The following is a 22,220-nucleotide window of genomic DNA, read 5'->3' as shown; positions in this document are numbered from 1 at the left end:
TGTACGTAAGTACACGTTACTCACGCAACTATTTCTCCTCTTTTTCTCTCTTATTCTCGTCCTCTTTTTACATAGGTTTATATACACAATCGTATAGAATCGATCCAGTCACCTGCCTTTCTTCTATCCAAACCTTAAACCCTAAGACGTCTATCTCCTCCCCTTTATATGAGAACGGCAAGCCAAAGATGTTGGAAAAGTTTCTTTCTAAGGATAAAAATCCAAATAAATATTCTACATCATTCAATGACGAAAAAATAAAAATAATTTTTTTAGTAATTATCTCAATTTTCGAAAGTATAATCGATTAATTTAAGTAAAATGAAATTGAACGAATCTTTATGATAAACTACGCTTAATCAAACACAGATAAGATCTAGCCGTGTTTCTTTTCATTTTCAATAATGACACATTCGCCCGTTTAATATCAAATTCTGGTTTATATCTATCAGACGCGAAATGATCGAAGGTGCTTCCGTGTCTGACGAAGTGCTTTTATTCTTGAGAATGACTTCATCGCTCTTTGACGTATGTACTTATATCGTATTTAAATTATATCGATCGATATAATACGTCATAGACCGACCTAGAATCGACTATTCGTGACACGGTTAGAGGTGCTCTACGCTCGATTCTCGCTAAACTTATCGTTTGCGAGTAAATCTAACATTAACTATATATGTATGTATTATACATATGTGTGTATAATATATGTTCGTATAATTGCCGATGTTATCATCATTTCTGTTTTCCAAACATGTTAAGAATGAACATTAATAATTGTTCAGAGTTTCAAGCTAAATTTATTTTTTGTTATAAAAAAAGTATGTATAAAACTAAATAATTTTATTCTTATCTTATTTCGAGTTACACGTAGAACATTCTTTTACTTACAGCTTCTGATAGAGCGAAAGAGACGACGAGAAAGATGCGAAGGCGCAGTATCGTGAAACCCTCCTTCTTCACCAAAAACAGATCGATACTGCATGCGCGCTCATTCGCTGTTGAGGCGTGCGTTGCGATGGATCTCTTCTCATGATGCTGTGATGAAATCTTCTATAGGAAATATGTGAATATGAAGGAAATGAAACTATTACGATTAAAAAGAACTTCCTCGAATGTTTTGTTCTTTTAATAAGTTTATTGATCTGTTGGTGCAGTGATGTAATCGATGCATCGTTTTCTCACCAATAAAATTTGTGGTTTTGACGAGAGTAACGGAAAAAAAATAAAAACTCGAAGGATCGTGAAATTTATTGATAAATTTATGTGAAAAAAAAAAATACACAATGGGAACGAAGTTTGCAGCGTGTGTGTATTTATTTATTTATTAATGTCTCCGAATTATTTTTTTTCGAATGATCATAATTAAAAATATATATTTTTTTATAGATACTTTAAAGTTAACCAATTTAAATGAATATTATCAAAGGCTTCTTCACGGTAGCCAACCGCTTCCATCTGGTACTGACATGGCTAATACCGTAAAGCACTTGTCGCAAACTTTGTTATGTATGTAATCGGCCATTTAACTTTACGATCGTTAAAATTTTATTGATTTTTATATTTTTATTTCTAGCTGTTTTGAAAGAAGCCAGAGAAGCACCATTGGAAATGATCAAATCGCAAAAATTTGATTCCGAACGCATGGCTCTTTATCCTAATTTGGATTATAAACAATTGTACAATGCTTTGACCCAGTTGATGGACGTTATCCCTTTAATCCACATTGGTTTACAAGGTACGTCAGTTTTCTTATATTATTATGAGAAATAGAACTATACCAATGCTTTCTTAAATTAATCTAATTCTTATTATTTAGCCTTTGGACAAGCTCTGTTACAATGTTTGGCTTGTCTCTTACCATTTCTCGAGCATGATCTGATCGATAATATGCCATATTTAGCAGCAAGTTCTATCTCTGTTTTACCGATGGAACTTCATCAAGATATCGTTAATTATTTATGTTTTTATATTCTACCATTTACAATAAGTAAGTATTTTCGATCGACGATATTGTGAGATATATTAAAAACGTTTTCTTTTTCTTTTTTTTCTTTTTTTTTCTTTTTTTTTATATTTTTAGCAAGAAAAACCGAAGATAATAATGAAAATTCTGCCAGTCAATCCATCGCGGCAGTGATAATGATGATTTTTCAATACTCTAATAATCCAGGTTCTTTTTTATTATCATAATTGTCAAAATCGTGAATGATGCGATTAAAAAAGAAAATATAATACATTTGTTCCAGCACACCATTGTCAATTACTGGAATGTTTAATGACGTTGAAGCCAGGAGTAGTTAAGGACATATTATGCGTGATCGCTTATGGCACTGCACCAGCAAGAGCATCTGCTGCAAAATTATTGTTTTACTATTGGCCTTCATTCAATCCAAATTTATTTGATCGTCGAGCGGTTTTAGTGAAGTTCGCAAGTAAGTTTTATTAAAATTTCTCTATGACATATAACGTATGTTGTAATTATTCGTTACATATATTTGCAGATGATCTTTCTCCTTTCGTATGTCAAAGAGATTCTTGTCCAAACGCTGGTAATGCCGAAGCAGGAAAAGTTTGTTACGATCACAGAATTTCGATTACTTTCGCTACCGAATCACCACCACCACTTTATCTTTGTATTGAATGTGCTAATGAGATTCATCGTGAACATCCAAATCAAATGTTTTACGACATCTTACATCCGATGCAGCAGGTGTCAATGGTTTGTGAAAATAAGGTATATATATATAGCTATATATTTTCTTTCTCTATAATTTATATATATATATATATATATATATATATATATATATATATATATATATATATTAAGATAAACGATATTTGAGAAGAAATTTTTAAACATTCAAGAATTGTAGAGCGTCGGACAAATCGGCGATCAGCGTTTGTTTTTCAACGGAATGTGCAAGTTATAATGGAAATCATCCGATTCGTTATTGTCAGCAATGTCACAACATTCGACACAATAATCGTCGTGGTGGTGATCACATTTATCACATGGCTCTGCCACATATCTCACAACTGGACGCTCAAACTCGAACTTATTTGGTTCAAGCTATCGTCAGGTGAGCAAGTGCACAAATTATGAAATTTCTTAAACAATCACGTATCGCTTATCGTTTAGAAGTGACAAATGAAAGAAGAATAAAATGTTATCGAAAAAAGAAATGATCGTTTTGCACGAACGTGGGAAAATCATAACGCGATAAGGACCATCGTGATTAAAGTTGCAAATGGCAATCACGAGTTCCGTTAAAACGAGAAGTGTGGTCGCATAACATTAATCATATTTTTATTTCGTTCTGTATTTTTTTCTTCCTTTTTTCTTTTTTCTTTTTTTAATTGCTTTTTAAATATCATTTCAATCGAATCCCGTCGATTAAACACATTACATGTATTTACTTACATACATCACAATAAGATTCCTATAGGATGAATGATCGTCTATTCATAATTTATTCTTCAAAAAAAAAAAAAAAAAAGAAATTATTAAATAAAGAATGTAATATCACTTTATTATGTGACATTTTGTCATACTTATTGTTTCAAAGTGTTTTAATATTGCGATTGATTGATACCTACATACCAACGTGTATCGTGTACGCGTATGCAAATACGAACACAAAAAGGATCAAGATTGTTTCTCATGTTGTAGGATGCGATTGAAAAATTGTTAATTTTAATGATAAATTTGACAAGAAATGAACCATAAGAAATCATGCAAATGAAAAAATATAAGTATACTTTCTAACGAATTATCCAATCGCATCTTTGGAGATAAAAATGAAAATCATTAAGACACAAGGCCATTATATGTTGACGAGTTCTATGATTGAATTTCATGACGCATATTAATGAACAATCGCAGGTTCATTGTTGCTTTACATGTTTGTTCGTGCTGGTCCAATCTGCTTGGTAAGACATGATGCTGAGTTATCACCTTTAATGGACTACTACGATAACAAAATCAATGGTTAATAGGAAGTTCCATCGAAATTTCTAATATCAAAGTTCATTAATTGTGATCAAAGAAAGCTCTGTATGTTTTCCTTGGATGTATACGAAGCAAATGAAGCAATGCCCGTGCAAAAAATTGTCTTCAAAATAGTCTAACAAAACTAAAGGAAATTAGAATAGCGCACACAGAATTTGATTTAAGATATATAGTTCCATCCAGCAGCTTTTAAACACAACACTCTCTTTCTCTCTCTCCTTCCTCTTTTTTTACTATACATTTCTCCACAAAACGTGTAATTGAAAAGCGTTCGCCCACAGTAGAACATAGGAAACTGCACCTTAGAAATCACGCTATATCTTATCGGAGATGCCGTCTTGTAAAACATCCTGGATAGCGCACAACAGCACCTGGTATTCTTCGGCAATATAAACAATAAAACAAAGATAGCACTATTATCAAAAGGAAAAGGAAACATATAAATCAAATAATCTTTAAAGTACACTGGTATGCTGCATGATGGCTTGCGATACCTTTCCAAATCTCGTTAGATTTATCCACGCACGATCGCCAGTTGATGATCGATCAGAAAATGTTTTTTGAATCATTTATTTTTATTTGTCAAGTATACTCGCATAATATGAATGTTAATTCTCCTAGCTGGTATCTCAAAGATGACATTACCGAATGACGCGTCAATGTTTCCTTACAAACCGCAGAAATCCACTATATTCCTCTGTTTAGAATCATTCTATTTAGCTTTCCACATCTATTAATTAATTTATCGCAATCCGAAGGCACGGCTGTCAGTTAAAGTTGTGGTCGACGTAAGTCGATATATATTTTTCATTAATATTTATTAATCGATACTAGTATTTCTGATGAAACATGCTTCGACACGAATGATCGACATTATCTTACCGAAGATTCCGCGTTATGTCCTTTCATAGCTACGAGAATATATTCGGAGTGAATATCTATAGAAAATAAAATGCTCTTTATTATCAACAGTGATCGATACTTGTATTATGGAAGGACTCGCTACGATATTGAACGTGGAAGCAAAGTTTCTTCGACGTTCGATCATATTTCACCTAACGTCGTTCAGAGTTAAGAAAAAACCATCACTCATATTGTTATTGAGAAAGTATAATATCTATGAAAAAAAAAAAAAAAATTTAAGAGAGAATCAAAAGAAGTAAAAATTTTGAAGGACGTAGGTACATACATAGAGAATGTCGATCGATTTGATGACAGGAAAGATTGAACGAAAGAGAAAGGAAAGAAAGAAAATTGCGCGAGAAAATAACCGACGACAACCAGACGTGACCGAGGATCGCGATCGATAGATCTTTGACAGAATGTTTCTTTTTTATTTGCAGCCTGCTCAAGGAAGCTGAACCGCTAAGTATGGATAGTAACCGCGACATCTCAGAAATAAGTACTAATAAGGGCAGCACAGGATTCCCAGGAAGCAGTGGCGGTGGCGGTGGCGGTGGCGGTGGCAGTAGCGGCATTAGCGGAGGTGGTTCTGGAGGTGGCAGCGGTGGTGGTCTTGGAAGTAGTGGCTTCTCTGGAGCTGGTGGATCGGTTCAATGCGATCCTACGACACTCGAGGAGAGACAACTTTTAGGAAGATATGGCGTTTGGCTACTCGTGGGACTCTGTACCCCGAACCAGGATACCCCGATTGAAATACTCGGGCGTTTATTGTCAATGCTATTTCATTGGTTTCATGTCACTGCCTACTCTTTCGATGGTACTAAAAAAAGCCTTATGCACCTTATCTTTTCTGTTGGTAATTTAACACTTCGCATATACACTATTTGAAGTAGAATGTAGATGAACGTAGGTAGAAAATGGCCGCGATCGTAGGCACATTCGACGCACCGAAATCGTTCTCAAACATTAACATAACTCTTATATGTCGCTATTTATCATCGTATTCACAGATTTTATTGTTGACAGTCTTTGATCGGCGTTCTTTGTCTGTGCTTATGCTATTTATTTCTGAAATTAATTGTCGTACGTGTCCTCTTCGATGGTATTTCATTGAACGCTCTTAATCAATGGATCCTTGTGGACCTTTTGCTTTTACCTCACGAATCTCTTACGTATATATATATACGTACCATGTATCTGTTATATCGTTCAAGTACGGTCGAAACATTCGATTTATATTCGATGTTTCTTCGATTGTTTGTGGCACGCTGTTATGACTCGTTATATAAGTAGGCGTCGAATGCCGAAAATAAATATCCCGTCATATGTTTAACTTATCGATGCTCGTTTATCTATACAGAACATTTTTGTTTGTTAACAAAAATGTGTTTTTGAACTTGTTTCTCAACCTATATTTTTTTTTAAATACTATTTCTCTCTTTCTCTCTCTTTTCTTTCTTTCTCTATTTATTTTATAACAATTCGATACTGCATCCTATGAGAAAAAACTTGATTAAAAAATATTTATTATAATATCAACGAATAAAATTCATTGAACATCTAAATTATTAACGAAAAAACGTTGATATCTAAATGATAATCAATGAATGAAAATAAATTAAGGTTTTTTCGAGATCGGCGCCTATATATCGCATCATGTTGACATTGAATAAGATATTGCCTTTGCATATGCATGTATGTATATACACACACAGAGACGTGTATTGATGTGTTTAAAAAATTAAACATTTGTCGTACATATTCGTTCGCATATAAATTATCATACTCTTGTTGTATTACACGAATACAAAAAAAAATCTTTTTGTTAGATAGATATGATAAATATAAAGAAGCGAGTGCGTCTGCGTCGCGGCTATTAATACTTTGTTTTCAATGTATAGAATTTGAAAAGGAGATAGTAATATTAATGATACCGCTTAATATGTTTTTGTGCGTACAAGCTTTCTTCGACTCATTGAATTCTATGCATGGAAACTAAACGTATAGAAAAGTAGTGAATCTTATTCGCGTATAAATACCAATGTTCGATCTTTTAATCGATCGATCGATTCATACCTTGGTCTCATTTATATAATCAAACAAGATCAAAGCGTTCGCTATATTACAATATTAAAAAAAAAAAAAAAATACCAAATTATCCTTTATTTATTATTAATCGAATAATTAATAATACTCGACTATTTACTGTCATTGTTCATTTATAGTTGCTAGCTTTACGTATCTCCGACAATAACGAATGTAGCATTTATCGAACATACACAATGTGCTTTCCGATGTGTACATATACCCTGATCATACGTTTCTGATAATATTGTATTTTACGATTTATAACAAAATTTTTTATTGGTTCATAGGCCAAGCCGAAAGTGCGCTTGAAAAACTAAAGACCGAGTACGTCTGTGGTTGGCTATCTAAAGTTATGAAAACCCATTACGACGTCTTCATTTCCTGTCTTTTACCACATCCAGCTGATTACGTTAGAGTCGGAGGTCATTGGTAAGAACCGTTTCAAAAGTTTTTCTGAAGTACCTGTAAGTATGCGAAATCACAATCGATGTTTTAATGTAATAAATGAAACTTAACTGAGATAGATTATTCATTATTTAATTAGGGAGACTTTGGCCTCGAGAACGTCACATTTGAAAGACGGTTTAAATCGGCTTTTTTGCTTGGTTCCTTACGAGGTAATCACAACCGACGTATGGGATTACGTGATGCCACATTGGATGGAAGCAATGGTTAACGACGTACCGGAACATGAACTTCACGAACTAAAGATGATTCTTTGGTATCTACACATTATCTATGATTACATTTGTTTTCATCGATACACAGCTGTTATCAATTTTAACATCTTATTATTGTGTCTGAATTGCAGTAAAATTTTAGATCCAGATATGAGCCCGTTAGGTTTTGATGCAAAAAAGATGTATAATTTCGTAGCGAAAAGATTTATCAATACCAGTCCAAAAGTGCAAGAACAAGCACTTAATTGGCTTCAGACATTGACAATGTTAGAAATTATGATTCCGTTATGTCAATTGTTCTCGATGTTCAGTGACGGAGTCGCGGTAATGGGGAAAATGAATACGACAGAATCTGAAGAAAAACCTAATAAAGCTATGAAAAATATCGAAGGTGACAATACGATATGTAAGTAGTAAATATAATTAGGAAGTTTGAGTCCAACTCTACTCTTGTTCATGAAATTTAAATACTTCTTTTTGTAAATTCAGTCGTAGAAAATGAATCAGGCAAATCAACGCCTCTTTCTGATGATGCTATTCCTATCCCAAGACATATGGAATTTAATACCAACGCGGAATTAAACTTATCTTGTTGCATTCTTATGCTCGATATTCTATTAAAGCAGGTAACTTAAGACGAAATATCTAAAACGAGAGAACGTTTAAAAGTTTTGATTGATTAATCAGATTTTTTTCTTCTGTTAAAAGATGGAGCTACAAGATGTTGATAAACACACTGGCATCAACTCCTCGGTCTGTAAGAACGCGTGTCATCTTATGAAATCAATAGTAGCATCAAACTGGAACAATTGTCATATATGTGACTCTAAAAACGAATGCAGTTATTGCGAATCAAGAGTAATATGGCACCAACTGTGTTTACAATTGGTCACTTACATGGCTCCAGAAAATCCGGCGTATCCACCGGATGTAAGTCGATTATTATTAAAATGATTGAAGAACTTGCTAATTAAGAGAAGTTATGCTTTTAGACGATAATCGATGAAACAGTGGAAGATCACGGCCGTAAGGGTTCACCAGAATCTACTAGGAAAAGCGATTCGAAGCCAGATGTTGTCATTAATATGCCAGTTCCAGAGTTACATTCCGTTGGTGGTGTCCTCGTCCATATGCCTCACGTACGTTTTTTTCTATATGTTGTAATTATATGCTAAAAAACAAACAAAAAAAGAGATGTACGCTCTACCGAATACACTGAATCACATTGTGTACAACACCTATCTGTGCTAACAACGCAGCATGCTGCTCGTCTAAACTCTATGTTCTTCCTCTCTTTCTTTCTCTTCCAACTTCTACTACGAAATGGCCTGTATGACCATAAAACACGGTAGGCTAATCTATGTCGTGCAATAACGGGTATTTTGATCGTTTATATCAGTTCTTCGAACAGATCATGACAGCCACAGTAGAAACAGTTTCGGAGCAATTGGATCTTGCGGCTATCATGCCAGCTGAAAAAGTCATGTCTGCCGTAGCACGAGCTGTTACCCTTTCGGATACCGACGTTGGTAAGTCTAATGTTTTTGTTATTGATCTTTTCTCCTTGTTTAAACCAACTGTTTGACACATAAGATTCTTTGATAAAAATAATTTTAGCTACGGCAACGGTTAGCGTAGCGAAACCACATCTCATAGGAGAAAATGATCAACCTTTGAACTGTAGTCCGGAGAATGAGCTCGATGATTTTTGGCAAACTTCCGTTGGCAAGTTTCGATTTTCCATCGATGAATTACCCGAACAGTTACAATATATACACAAACTTCTTAAGGTTATAATCAAATTATGTATAGGTACTTTAAACATTACGAGTCAGTGATTATTATTATCGTTGATGATTCTAGGAGATCCAGACTATCGACAAAGCCGACATTTTGTATTACATGTTGCAATGTTTAAATGTTATGTGTTTGTATGGGGATGCATTTAATACAGCGGTAAAAGATCATCAAGGCTTTTTCATTTGGTGTCAAGAAAATTTATTGATAAGAAAGTAAGTTCTTATGATTTCAATTACGCGTCGATCTATAAAATAGTTTCTAAAAAAGATTAATAAATATTTAAATATAAATACTTAGCTTGTGGGAACTTTTGAATGCTGAATATTCTCACATAGCTGAAGTTACTGTACCTCTGTTGTTGCATTGTGTGACACTACCTTGTGGAACCGATACATTTTGTCGCTTGATCAAAGAAGAATTTCAAAATTCTGATTGGCGTATTAGATTTTTAGCAGGTAAACGGGAAAAAACTACTTTATATTTTTATTATATCAAATTGAATAATAATAATATCACTTGTATTTAGTGGAAAGAGTAACATTGATCGCTAGATTTATGGATTCGACGCCATTACGAAACGTTTTGAGTCTGCAAGCTGCATTAGCAATTGCTTTCTGTTATTTAATCACCAGTATGGACGATAGCAACGTCTATGTCGCACAAAGAGCTACTCTTTATCTTGGTACAATCCATGATACTTCCGTACGTGTAAGTGGTGTCTTTTAATTTTTATCCATAATTTTGCAAGTTTATTATGTAAAATGAATATTCCATGTTTCTAGTCTTTAATTCTTTGTTTGGAAACTCAATTCGACTTAGTAATCGAAGATCGACCAATGGTGTTACAATCGCTGTATCAACTTCACAATTGCTTAAGTGACCGCCGTATTTTAACTTGGGAATTTTTTCTCAATCGTTTTGACGCAGTATTTCTCGAAGCTCAAATCAATTTAGAGAAATCTGGAGATATAGTTTATTTACGTGGTTTGTATTTTATTTTATTCGAGGAACTTTTCTCAAAGGAGGATAGTGATATTACGATGATCGATATATCCTTCGCATAGATCTCAGAAATACTGATTTGAATAGTGAGGTTTTCATGAAGAAATTACACAGAGCTCACGAAGCGCTTTCTCAATCCGATGGAAGTGGAACAAGTTCCGTAAAAACTCTGAGCGCGAATTTCGGAACGAAATGGCCATATAAACGAACTATGTCAGCACCCGCATCGATGATCCCCAGGCAGGATACTAAACAAGGTATTTATAACTTGAATGAAGGCGATGTTTGACCATAACAGTTATTAATGTCAGGTTTAGTAAACAAATCATTTTAAATGATCTGTTCCTATTACTCTTTACAATCAATTATTCTATTTATACGATAGAACGATTACTACGATTATTAGACCTCTGATTATATTACAGTTAACGGAGGGACAAACAATTGTAAATAAAGTGGGAAGGATATAGAGAATGAATAATTTTTTAGCAGACAGTCAATATTATTTCTACATATTCAAACCTTTTAGACTTAGTATTTACGAAATTAGCTAATTAAAATAATCACGATGCACGTCGCATCATCATGATTTCCAATGTATTAGCATCATTGTTCCCTGTTTCCCGCTTACAGAAAAGGAAAAGATCTATAGTCGACAATATTCCGCACCTATTTTGAAGCGCAAGAGCTCCAGATTCGGACTGGGTCAGTTGCTGGGGCCCACCCCACCTAATAACAGTATTTCAGGTAGTGTAGTTGCAATTGCATCGCTTTTAGATACGAACAATATATGTATGCATAAATGTTCCCCCTTTGTATACGCGATCAACGTAATATATCAGGACTTTAAAACGTAACTTTTATATGCGGATCGTCTGGTAAGTCCAACAATGTTCCAATAAAATTGGAATATAGATTAAACAAATTTTTGTTTTCCTGATTAAACGCATTTTAATAACCTCTTCGGATAATTAACATTTTTCTTTTATCTCTTCCATTTAACTTACATCGTACTCCGCGTAAAATATTTTCATTTCTATCTGGAAAAAAATTAAGTATAAATATTTTAATAATAATGCATGCACACATGCTTTGCACGATTCCCTTTTTTCATTTATTTATCGAATGAATGATTGCGGTGGCTTATACTTTTTTAACATATGCATGTTCGTTCACTGTGCTTCTTAGACGATATAACATAAAATATAGAACTTGTATAGCCTTAAAATAGATCATAGAAAATAATGGAAATTTGTCTGAAATTGATTTCAATAAGCAAAAAATTTAATACCTCTCATCCACTAGGTAATATATACTAGCATGTGACATAATAAAACGATTTTTTTTTCAAGTAATTTAATCATTTACTTTTGTTTTAGTATTGTTAATAAAAAGAGATTTGATGTAATTTAATATTTACAGATGGCCATGTACATTCATTGAATATGGTCGACGAAGGCGGTACTTTACCAAATTATACGCATAAAATTGTTGACTTTGAAGAAGCTGATAAAGAAACCATTCATTTATTAGTTTTTCTTTTAATGCAATTTCTTTCTAGACAAGATCAAGTAAGTTAGTATTGATAAAATTTAAATAAATTTATATATTATAAAATTTAATTTGTACAAAATTTCAATAGGCATATCCGACAGATGAAAAACCATTATCAAAGACGCAAGGAATAGTTTTACGACATTTATATCTTTTGTTAGGATATAATCAAACAGAACGAACATTCCATATTTCTCCACAAAGATTGAGGTAACATCTTTATATTTCTTATTTCGAGAAAAGATCTTATTTATGTAACAAAAAGTATGGAATGTATATAGCGCAGAAGCAATAATTTCTCTTTTATAAATAGACTTTCTCCAGTATTCAATGTCTTTGTGGCTAATTTACCACAACTATTGGATCAAAATCATGTAATGGGTTGGGTAATGACACCACCAGTTTTGGCTATATTACAACATTGTCCTTGTCCACCGCAAGGTGTTCCTCCAACAGATCATCAACAACCTACATATAGTCTTTGGTATTTAGAACCACATATTAGACGATCCTGGTTGATGTCTCTTCTTGTTATATTATATAAGGTAGAAATTGAAATACTCTGATCTGATAAATAATTTAATCACAATACAAAACTATTTGATATTTTTTAGTGTCAATACAGTCAACAACCGTGGTGTAATCAATTACAAGCTTTGATAAAAATAGTATTAAATACACTCGATGCACAGCATCATCAATGTAAGAGAATACCGGCTACAGTGGTAATGGGTGGACCTCCTTCTAGATCACGTGGTAAAAATATAAATTCAAATTTATATTTATAATTGAATAGAAATTAATGCGATCAAAATTACTGTAGATGTATCACAGCCATCTCTTGGAGTAGATCATGAGTTGGCGGCCAGTGCAATGGGTGAATTTGATAGCGAAAGTCCACCGATACGTACACCATTGATATCGGTTCATCAACGTAGTCCAAGTGCTATTCACAGTCAATCTCTTGCAATGGAAACTCATTGGGAAGAGAGTGGCCCACCTTGTCGCTACACAAACAAACACTCAAGGTCTATTTAATAAAATATTACATCGAGCATTTTAGGTGATACAATACTTTCAACGAAAAATAGAAAGCATTTTTTCTCCCCTTTTTGGAATGTCACACGTAGCTGTTACGTATGAATTTTGCACTTTCATGCATTATTCTGTATATGCACTTTTAGAAAACTTTTAGAGAATTTTACTGATTCTCGAAATAGTTATGCTATACGATAATTTATATAACTATTCTTTCTATTATATTATATTTAAAAATTAGAACAAATCCAAACAGACCAGGATAAATACGTGTTTATGAGTAACAACGATCAATGTTATTTTCTTATGAACTTAGCTTTATCATTGCCTTCTAAATAAATTAGCTATAACTACAACTTTATTGTATTCGCCTTCAAAATTCAACTTTCAAAAATTTTCGTTTCGGTCATTTTTTAAACAATGTTATCTCGGAGAATAATGAATTCACACCTGCTGTTACACCTGCCTGTGCTTATGTCAGTAGCTGCTTGTTACAATTTTCGCTATTGTGAATGCCTGTATAAAGCTGTTCGATCAATGCGGATGATACGGAGTCCGAGCTGGCTGCAATACCAGAGAGTCCAAAATCTGACAGCACCTTGCATGGTAGTAGTGGAGGATCTCTTGGCGAACTGGAGGAAAGTACAGCTGTTGTCACTCGAAGTGCCTCTATACATGGTGCCAGAACGTCTACAACCAGTGATATAGTTGGAAAAATTGAAGTTAATCATTCGAATCGATTGAAATCCGGAATGCCAGCAACAAGACCAACTTGGTTTTTAGGAAGCGAGGATGATACGCATCAAGTAAGTTAATTAGTTAAACTTAGGGTGATATGTTCGGAGAATTACAGACTAAATATTATCGTTACAACAGGCTAACAAATTTGGAACTCAAAAAAAGTGGAGCGTTCACGAAGGTGTCAAAATGATGGTAACAAGTACTTTTCTAGGTGGACAGCATGAATCCTCTAAACAGCCATCGATGTCAAAAGTATCAATAACAGAAGAAAAAGGTCAATTACACTTTAATGGAGATAATATACCTGCGAGGCCATTTGGATTGTCTAGTGCCTTTGCTGTAGCTACAAGTATATCTCATATTCAAAGGTATAAAAAATGATCATTTAATTGATCGTAAATTTCAAATTTTACGATATTCCAAGTGAATAATTGATTTCTATTATCACAGATACGAACCGCCAGCAGAGAAAACACCTCCTTCTGTACCAAAAATGGCAGATTCACCAAACTCTAAACAGTTAGGTCGACAAAAACACGTGGAACAGCCAACAACTATAGTATCGCCAGTCTCTCCATGCCAAGCTATTACAGTTACTAGCAGTGACCAATCTAGTTCACCTGCGATGAGTTCTATATCTTCTCAAATTACAAGTACAGAGAATGGACAACATGCCAGTTGGTTAGGAAGCCCACAACTTCCGATGACAACGCCGACAATCGAACGATTATTACCAATTGGTACAACTCGACTAACAGGTTATTAAATTCTAATATCCTTTATGAAAAAATATAAAACAAAATTATGAAAGATAACTTTGATTTCTTACATTAGCTTCAAGAACTTCCCAACGTGTATTGCGATGCGAGGATGCATATGGATCTCCAGAATCACCCCTTTCTAAAATGGATGTGTTGACAGTCAGTAAGTTTGTTTATTATAACAAATAAAATGGAAATATTTATTATTTGTTTAATAATATTAGACAATTTTTCTAAGGTTCATCGTTTGAACAAGACAGTGAAACTTGTATGTCTAGCGATGTTACCAGTCCACGAAGTATTTCTCAACTTGAATTTCCCATGCCTGAAAGACTTTTACCTATTGGTCCACAAAGAGACATATCCCGCCTCGCTGAACGTGTTCGACAAGCACTTGGTGTAACTGACATCGATGGTATTTTAAATATCTTGATAAACCTATATAATTTGACATGCTACTAATTATATTATTTTTATGTAGATACTAATAAAAAAAATAACGATGTCAAGGATGAAACCATTACTTCCTTAAAGCAAGACAGCATTACCTCAGAAAACATGGTATGTTTAAACATAATATTATGATATCAAGCAATAATAATAATGATTGATTTAATGATAATTATCAAGTAATAAATATTATTAAATACGCTTTTATTACGATTTTATTATAACAATAAATTATTATCTTTTTCTTTCTAGTCTACCTCACTTATGCCAACATCAAATGAGATACATTCCAGTAGATCAGCAAGTCCTAGAAGATTAATCAAACAAGTAGCTTTAGAATCACCTCCTCCAGCCATCGAGGGAACAGATTTTAATTCACGAATATTCGAACAGGAGAAAAAAACTAAATCAAAAGATCAGATACGCATACAAAGAGATAAGCCTCGAAAAGTAGGAACGGTGACAGCTCCGGATGTAGCATTTGCAAGACATATGAATTCATGGTAAGCAATAAATATTTATATAATATATAATATTTATATAATATTTTTTAAAATATTGCAAAAAAAGAAATTAATTTTTTATATTTGCTGTAGGTCTGGTCCACAAATACAATCAAATTTAGATTATGTATCTCAACAAGCATATCACGCAAATTTTAATTTAAAACAAAGTTTATTTCGTATTGGTGATGACTGTGTATATGATAGGTATATTTATTAAGATACATAATAAAGTCCATCTGTAGTTTGTAAATTGTATTTATTCTTCACTTATATTATACAGGTGCTCTGATTGTGGAACTATAAAAGAAGAATACTCTGATGAAGAACTTGGTCTTTGCATCATTATTTTAGGAACGTTCATACATCGTGAACCGTCCTTAGCTGCGCCTCTTTTACCAGAAATTCTTAGTGTAGTAACAAAGTAAGTATATTATATTCATATAATTAAATATTTATGAAAGATGAGCAAAGATAAATGAAAAACTTTTAGAGTGGCTTTACATGCAATGTATCCATGGCAGAGCGAAACTAACATGCATCTACCTGGTGGTGCGATTAGCGTGGCTCATCAATTTCTAAGATGTGTCCTTCATCAACTAGCGCCTAATGGGATATTCATGCAAATGTTCCAAACACACCTTAATGGTACAGCATATGCATCTATATTGTTATATGATATAATATTTATATGATATCACAAATGTTATATCCATTTACAGAATCTACACGAATGCAGTTCTTCAAAAGTGTTGCACAAGCTTTAGTTGATTTTAATGAATTGAATCCAATAGCACCTTTACAGTTATTGTTAGAGGTAATAAAAATATATATATATATTTTTAATTTGTTTTTGATAAAAAAATAATTTATTTGATTATAAATAAAAATCCTAGACTCTAAATGCAAAAAAGTCTCTACCAGTGGAACGTTTACCAATAATACTCCACAACATAGCTTGTTATTTGGATTGCTTGCCATTGGAAGCAGGTTTAGGACCTGGGGCAGCAACATGGAGTGGATTATTAACACAATTTGATGGATTATTTCGTAGGCTTGTGTTAATGCTCTCATCTATCGAAGACACTTTGCCATTATTACGAATTATGATTTCTGTATTAAAAGTTCCAGGCATACAACAATCAAAAGTAATATTGTACCAAGCAGACTGTATTTATGAGTCTGAAAACAATTTTATTACGTCTTATTCCATTTTAGGGACTGTTGGATCCATTTTCAAAAGTATTAAGTTATGCCATACAGAATTCTACATTGAAGTACAGTTATTTGATAGACTTGTGCTATCTTTGTCACAGAGGATTTACCCGCGATAGAGACAAACATTTCTTGGGTAGAACTATAGTGTTTGAATTAATTCAAGTTATAAAATTTAAAACAACGATACCAGATTCCAATTTATTGTTATTACTTCACTTTGTACTTCAGGTAACGATATATTTATAAGAGCATTTAATGTTTCATATCTTTAAATACATGGAAAGTTTCTTATACAGGATATAGGAGGTGCTTTACCTAATACTGTTGCTATGGAACAGATTCAAAGTGATGTTCCCTCAATTTATAATACTAATGCATCGGATTCATTAAGAAGTCAATTATTTGAAGTTCTTGACTTTTTAGCAGATTTTCATACCCTTAGTAAGATCAAGGTAATATCATTTTTATTTTATGAATATATAAATTTCTTTAATTTAATCATTTAATGAATCTATTATCTATTCTAGAGTTACAATAAAGGATTACAAGCTGGTTTGAATGAAGATACTTTGGGTGGAATGCTAAAATGCGGTTTGGCACAATATGTTGCAATAGAAATTACCAAAGGAAATAATAGAGAAAACAGAGCTGTAGGACGATATTTATCATGGCTTTATAGTGCACCATCTATGATACAGCAAGGGTGATTTTAATCGATTAATTTATATAATTACAAAGCTTTATAATAGCAGTTATTTTATAATAAAATTTGTTCAGGGCTCGTGAGTATGTGGATTGTATTGGACATATCAGATTATTATCATGGCTGTTGTTAGGCTCTCTTACGCATTCAGCGATGTTCACTGGTAATAGTAATACTCATAGTCATGGATCTCCAATCTCATCTGCACAACCAATACCACAGGAAATGTCTTGTCATGTAGCAGATCATATACAAGTAATTTTTTCAGCATTTCCTGAACAATCCAAAGCATCTGTGCTTCATATGTCATCTTTATTTCATGCATTTATTCTTTGTCAGGTATGCTATAAGATTGTAGTATATGTTTCTAAAATCATTTTTAGTCTAAGTTAATAAAATATTGTAGTTATGGACAATGTATCTGGAGGAGCTATCAAAAAATAATCCATCAAACAGCGAGAGTCAAAATGTTACTATGAATACCCTACTAGAATTTTGGGGAAAAATCACACCATGTATTCTTCAATTGGTTTCTTGTTCAAAGATAGTAAGTGTTATTAATATTTATTGAATCATCATTAAGATAATATAATTGTCAATTATAATGTTTAGCTTGCAGAAATGGTGAATCTACATTTTCTGAGTCTTTTGGAAGCTCTTTTAGAATGTGGTTCCATCGTATTAAGTAAACTATTGCCTCTTTGGAGTCCCATTTTATTTTCTCATCATGCTCAGGTAGTGGAACAATCTAATAAAAACTATATATATAATATTTATAATATATAGCATATAAAATAATACATTTTAAATGTTTTAGTTACCAGGGCATTTACAAGTACGATTACAAAACTGTCGTGATTTTCCACCAAGTAGAATGTCTGAACATTTTGTTTCAATCAGACGAGAATCAAACGCGGTACTTCTACGATGGTTACACCGATTACAGTTTAAAATGGGTCAAATAGAAATGCAGTCTTCAACAGCAACACAATTTTACTCCATCTAAAAGATTTATATATAACAAAATAAAATTAAATAATGATTATATATAACGGCCAAAGATAATAATGTTATCATTATGAAAATTATAATATATAAATTGTTATGTGTTTTATATATATATATTAATTATTACCTTTTTCAAATATGAAAGTACTTCATATTTTGTTAAATGTACGTAAGATTTGTTCGTGTGTAGTTTTAAAATCAATGTTTATATTATTATTACATTATTATAATTTTGTGTATATATACGCGATACTTATTTTTTTTTACATTATCAATAATTAAAAATAGAAATTAAAATTAGAAATTGTTTTAATAAAATGATTTGAAGTAATCACATTTCGTATTACAGATTGCGAGTTATATTTAGTAATTGTTAATAAATTTAATTATACTGTTTTCTAAATATAAGGTATTATCTAAATAACATTTCCAAATAGATAAGGAGTCTAATTTAAACAAATAATCTATTTCTTAATCTTAATTTGTTCTATAATAAATATGGAATAATATAGAATATTATATGATGAAAGTTCTCATTATTTAGAAGTATTAATAGATCTATGGTGTTTTACATAATTATTATATATAAAAATTTGTCCATTTTGCATGGTTTAATTATATTACTATTGGCTATTAGCTTCAAGATCCATATCAGACCAAACAGCTTCAGTTTCACTTTCATCGGGAGCTTCATCAATATCGGTATCTGGTAAACCATCTCCAACATCATAAGTTGTATCTGCTTGTTCCTCTCCTACAGTCATATAATATGTTGAATCTAATTTACTTGAAGTGTTATCAAGTCTATGCATTCCTTCTAACGCTCTTCTATTACTTGGATCTAAACTGTCATTATTAAACAATAATTAATTTTATTTTAATATGTCATGTAATGTTAAAATAAATAAAACTTTATGTTATATTATGTCATAATTAGCTTATAGTACATTACTTTCTTCAATTCGAATTATTTGTTTTATTAAAATACTCACTTTAAAGCAATAGCATATTGATCTAAAGCTTTCTCTTCATTATGTACCCTTGCCCAGAGATCACCTAACATTTGATGCAACTTACAAGTAGGTTGTATTTCAACTTGTCTTTCAAGTAATTCGATTGCAGCTTCTAAGTTCATTTCTTGTTCATATATTTCAGCTAATAAGTATACAGTTGGTAAATAAACTTCGTCTTGCGATAATGCTTTTTCCAAAAGATTTTTAGCTTTTCCAACTGATACAGGATCTTTCATTAGTACTGAAGCATATAACTGTAAACATAATCCTTATATTATAAATTAATTATCGTCTTTATAAGTTTTTCATTATTAAATCTTAACAAACTAAAAATCTATAACAGAATATTTAGTTACAACATAAAATGCATTTTTTAATACTCACTGTCAATACTCTAGGAGTATGACCAAGCTGTTTACAAGAACCACTTGCAATATTTAAAGCTTCTCTTAATCTATGCATACCGACTAGACAATCAATCAAACCTTTGTGTGGTTCATAACGATATGGTTTTAATTGTACAGCATGTCTAAAGAAAAATAATGCATCTTGATATTTTTTTTGTTCAATAAGGATATTCCCTCTTAAGATTGTTGCTTCAATATCATTAGGATTTAAATTTAATGCTTGCGCTGTTAACGTATTAGCTCTATTATACTTTTTTGATGCATATAAAGAATAAGCCATGGCTACATATATTTCACCTATATTTTCACTATTTGTAGTTATCACAGAAATCAACCTTTCTAATTCTTTTATGTGATGTGTTTTATATAAAACAGCAGCATAAATGTCAACACTGCAAAATATAAAAATGTAAAAAAATGGTTTAATAATATTATTTACACTATATAAAGACATTCTCTCTATCTTACCCTGTCATTACATCTGGTTCAATAAGCCTAGCTCTTCTTAGACATAACAGGGCATTTTTATCGTCACCTGCATAATAATAACATTCACCCATAGTTGTTAATAAATTAAAATTGTCTCTTAGTAAATTAATAGTATCCAAGGATCTCAATGTCACTACAGCATGAGTATATTCTCTATTATGAATTTGAGCATGTGCCTTAATCCAGGTATTTAACCAATCTAAATTAGATAAATTTGCTGCACATCCAACTATAAGAGAATTAACTTCTATTCCTTTTATTCCCAAAGATAATAATCCTTCAGCAGCTTCTAAGGCTAAAGGACATTCTCTTAACACTTCTTTATAAGTGGTAATAGCAGATCGTTCCATTCCTTGTTCATGAAACATTTTTGCTAATGCCATATTAATCTGCAAAGCAAAAAAAAAAAACTATAATTGACTAACAAAACTTGTATAAATTACAAATTTATAAAGATTTGTTAATAATATAATCATACCTTAGCAGTTCTTTGTTTACCAGGGATACTTTGAAGAACTTGAAGCGCTTCCTGCGAATTTTTCAACTTGATTAAACATAAGTGAATTTGAAATTTTATATCTATATCTGATGGTAAATCTTTTTGACCATCTTGTAATGGTTTATTAGTACATTTAGATTTTAAAAGGCACTTCCGGAATTGTAATGCTTTTTTATATAATGCTTCTGCTTTTCTATATTTTCCTAAATAAAAGTGAGCATCTGCATAATAAACATAAACATGAAACTTCCCATGCACTGGCAAAAGTTCAGAATTATGTTCACTAAGGGATAAAACCAGATTTGCCTAAAAAAGAAAATCATGGAATATTTACTATCTGTTTCATGTTAAATATAAGTTATATACAAATTCATATATAAATTTTATTAATCTTTACCATATTATATTTTAATAATTATAATAAGAGAAAAATAATTAATACAAATAAGAAAAAATAATTTATAATAAATTAAAAAGCTATTATATTGAAGAATTTATACAGAGCTTTATATTAATATAAGATGTATTCTTATATAAATAACAAATTGTGATTCCAACTTACAAGAGAAATAACATTGGAATATAACGACTGATTATATAAAAGTTTGATTTGTTCGTATAATCCTGACATCGTATCCTTTTCTTCATAAATCTCGCGTACACAATTATTTATAAAATACCACCTCAAGTGTATAATCAATTATCAATTCAATTCAATTTAATTTCAATCATAACGATTGCATATTTATTTCGATAAAGAAGATAAATAATTAATATCTACTGAAGATATATTTAAACACATTCCTTTGAAATAAATACATGTTGGTATGTGGTTATTCTAAAATATTGACAAGCATACTCAAAGACGCTCAGAGGATAAAATTGAATAAAATCGTATTGAATATTAGTAACTGTAAAAGTAATAACATATACAGATTTACTGAACGTAGTATGAATATAATAAATCCATATAAATTTTGATATCTTACATTACCGAACAAATTCTCCTAGATTTTTCCCCATAACGAAGAGTTCGAAATTGAAGAGACTGAAAACTTGACAAAAGTAGTATATAATTACCATATACTCCAATGCCCTATCCAATCATGTATCAATACAATAATACCTTGTCTTTTCTTGTTTTTTCTTCGAATATATTACTATTTATATAGAATTATTTATTAGAATAAAAATAAACAGCAAAACCAAAATCAAGTAACCTTATTAACAGAATACAATAATTAACAGATTAACGGTTTGTTGTTTATAGGTTATAGTGATTTTAACGTTTCAAATAAAAGCGGCGATTCAAATAGTTATAACACTTCAAAATATATTAAAAATA

The 22,220-nt window shown here is 31.7% G+C and overlaps 2 protein-coding genes across 9 annotated transcripts; one reads left to right on the top strand and one right to left on the bottom strand.

The window, feature by feature from the left end:
* Positions 1-993: 993 nt before the first annotated feature.
* Positions 994-18,570, top strand: LOC127067034 (protein unc-79 homolog). Of its 3 annotated transcripts, none has more exons than XM_051001495.1 (47): positions 994-1,311; positions 1,393-1,512; positions 1,580-1,741; positions 1,823-1,993; positions 2,087-2,176; positions 2,253-2,438; positions 2,508-2,740; positions 2,875-3,089; positions 5,362-5,738; positions 7,297-7,438; positions 7,554-7,730; positions 7,821-8,095; positions 8,179-8,315; positions 8,398-8,619; positions 8,682-8,828; positions 9,089-9,218; positions 9,307-9,479; positions 9,553-9,701; positions 9,787-9,944; positions 10,016-10,197; positions 10,272-10,473; positions 10,554-10,748; positions 11,125-11,196; positions 11,914-12,062; positions 12,134-12,255; positions 12,359-12,590; positions 12,660-12,801; positions 12,869-13,073; positions 13,610-13,889; positions 13,960-14,192; positions 14,275-14,582; positions 14,659-14,748; positions 14,824-15,000; positions 15,067-15,146; positions 15,288-15,538; positions 15,632-15,745; positions 15,822-15,962; positions 16,032-16,186; positions 16,261-16,355; positions 16,435-16,686; positions 16,757-16,984; positions 17,053-17,208; positions 17,284-17,459; positions 17,534-17,798; positions 17,866-18,006; positions 18,072-18,194; positions 18,277-18,570. In XM_051001495.1, exons 1-47 carry the CDS (start codon positions 1,290-1,292, stop codon positions 18,463-18,465), a joined length of 8,241 nt encoding a protein of 2,746 aa, XP_050857452.1. In that variant the 5' UTR covers positions 994-1,289; the 3' UTR covers positions 18,466-18,570. The 3 variants fall into 3 exon arrangements, with proteins under 3 accessions (XP_050857452.1, XP_050857453.1, XP_050857451.1); XM_051001496.1 differs by having other exon boundaries at positions 11,125-11,238; XM_051001494.1 differs by having other exon boundaries at positions 1,268-1,311; positions 5,362-5,777; positions 11,125-11,238.
* Positions 18,008-22,171, bottom strand: LOC127067039 (anaphase-promoting complex subunit 7). 6 transcript variants are annotated; one of them, XM_051001507.1, is made up of 9 exons: positions 21,865-22,171; positions 21,438-21,786; positions 20,855-21,181; positions 20,356-20,765; positions 19,865-20,279; positions 19,460-19,734; positions 19,092-19,313; positions 18,281-18,461; positions 18,008-18,207 (listed from the first exon to the last, which is right to left on the bottom strand). In XM_051001507.1, coding segments are annotated over exons 2-8 (1,719 nt in total). In that variant the 5' UTR covers positions 21,507-21,786; positions 21,865-22,171; the 3' UTR covers positions 18,008-18,207; positions 18,281-18,460. The 6 variants fall into 6 exon arrangements, with proteins under 6 accessions (XP_050857464.1, XP_050857461.1, XP_050857465.1 ...); XM_051001504.1 differs by having other exon boundaries at positions 18,281-19,313; positions 21,865-21,930; positions 22,002-22,169; XM_051001508.1 differs by having other exon boundaries at positions 18,281-19,313; positions 21,438-21,713; positions 21,870-21,930; positions 22,002-22,169.
* Between the last annotated feature and the right edge of the window lie 49 nt (positions 22,172-22,220).

Source organism: Vespula vulgaris, chromosome 10 (assembly GCF_905475345.1).
Source record: "Vespula vulgaris chromosome 10, iyVesVulg1.1, whole genome shotgun sequence".
Taxonomy (NCBI): domain Eukaryota; kingdom Metazoa; phylum Arthropoda; class Insecta; order Hymenoptera; family Vespidae; genus Vespula; species Vespula vulgaris.
This window is presented reverse-complemented; position numbering and strand designations above follow the sequence as displayed.

Bases quoted from the DNA above. Each gene is read 5' to 3' on its own strand.
- LOC127067034 (XM_051001494.1), top strand. From the start codon at position 1,290: ATGGGAACGAAGTTTGCAGCGT. The intron at 1,994-2,086 runs GTAAGTATTTTC...TTATATTTTTAG, and splicing joins TATTCTACCATTTACAATAA to CAAGAAAAACCGAAGATAAT. The intron at 9,480-9,552 runs GTTATAATCAAA...TGATGATTCTAG, and splicing joins ATATACACAAACTTCTTAAG to GAGATCCAGACTATCGACAA.
- LOC127067039 (XM_051001507.1), bottom strand. From the start codon at position 21,506: ATGTCAGGATTATACGAACAAATCAAACTTTTATATAATCAGTCGTTA. The intron at 21,182-21,437 runs GTAAGTTGGAAT...TTTCTTTTTTAG, and splicing joins ATTCCAATGTTATTTCTCTT to GCAAATCTGGTTTTATCCCT. The intron at 19,314-19,459 runs GTGAGTATTTTA...TAATAATGACAG, and splicing joins CAATATGCTATTGCTTTAAA to TTTAGATCCAAGTAATAGAA.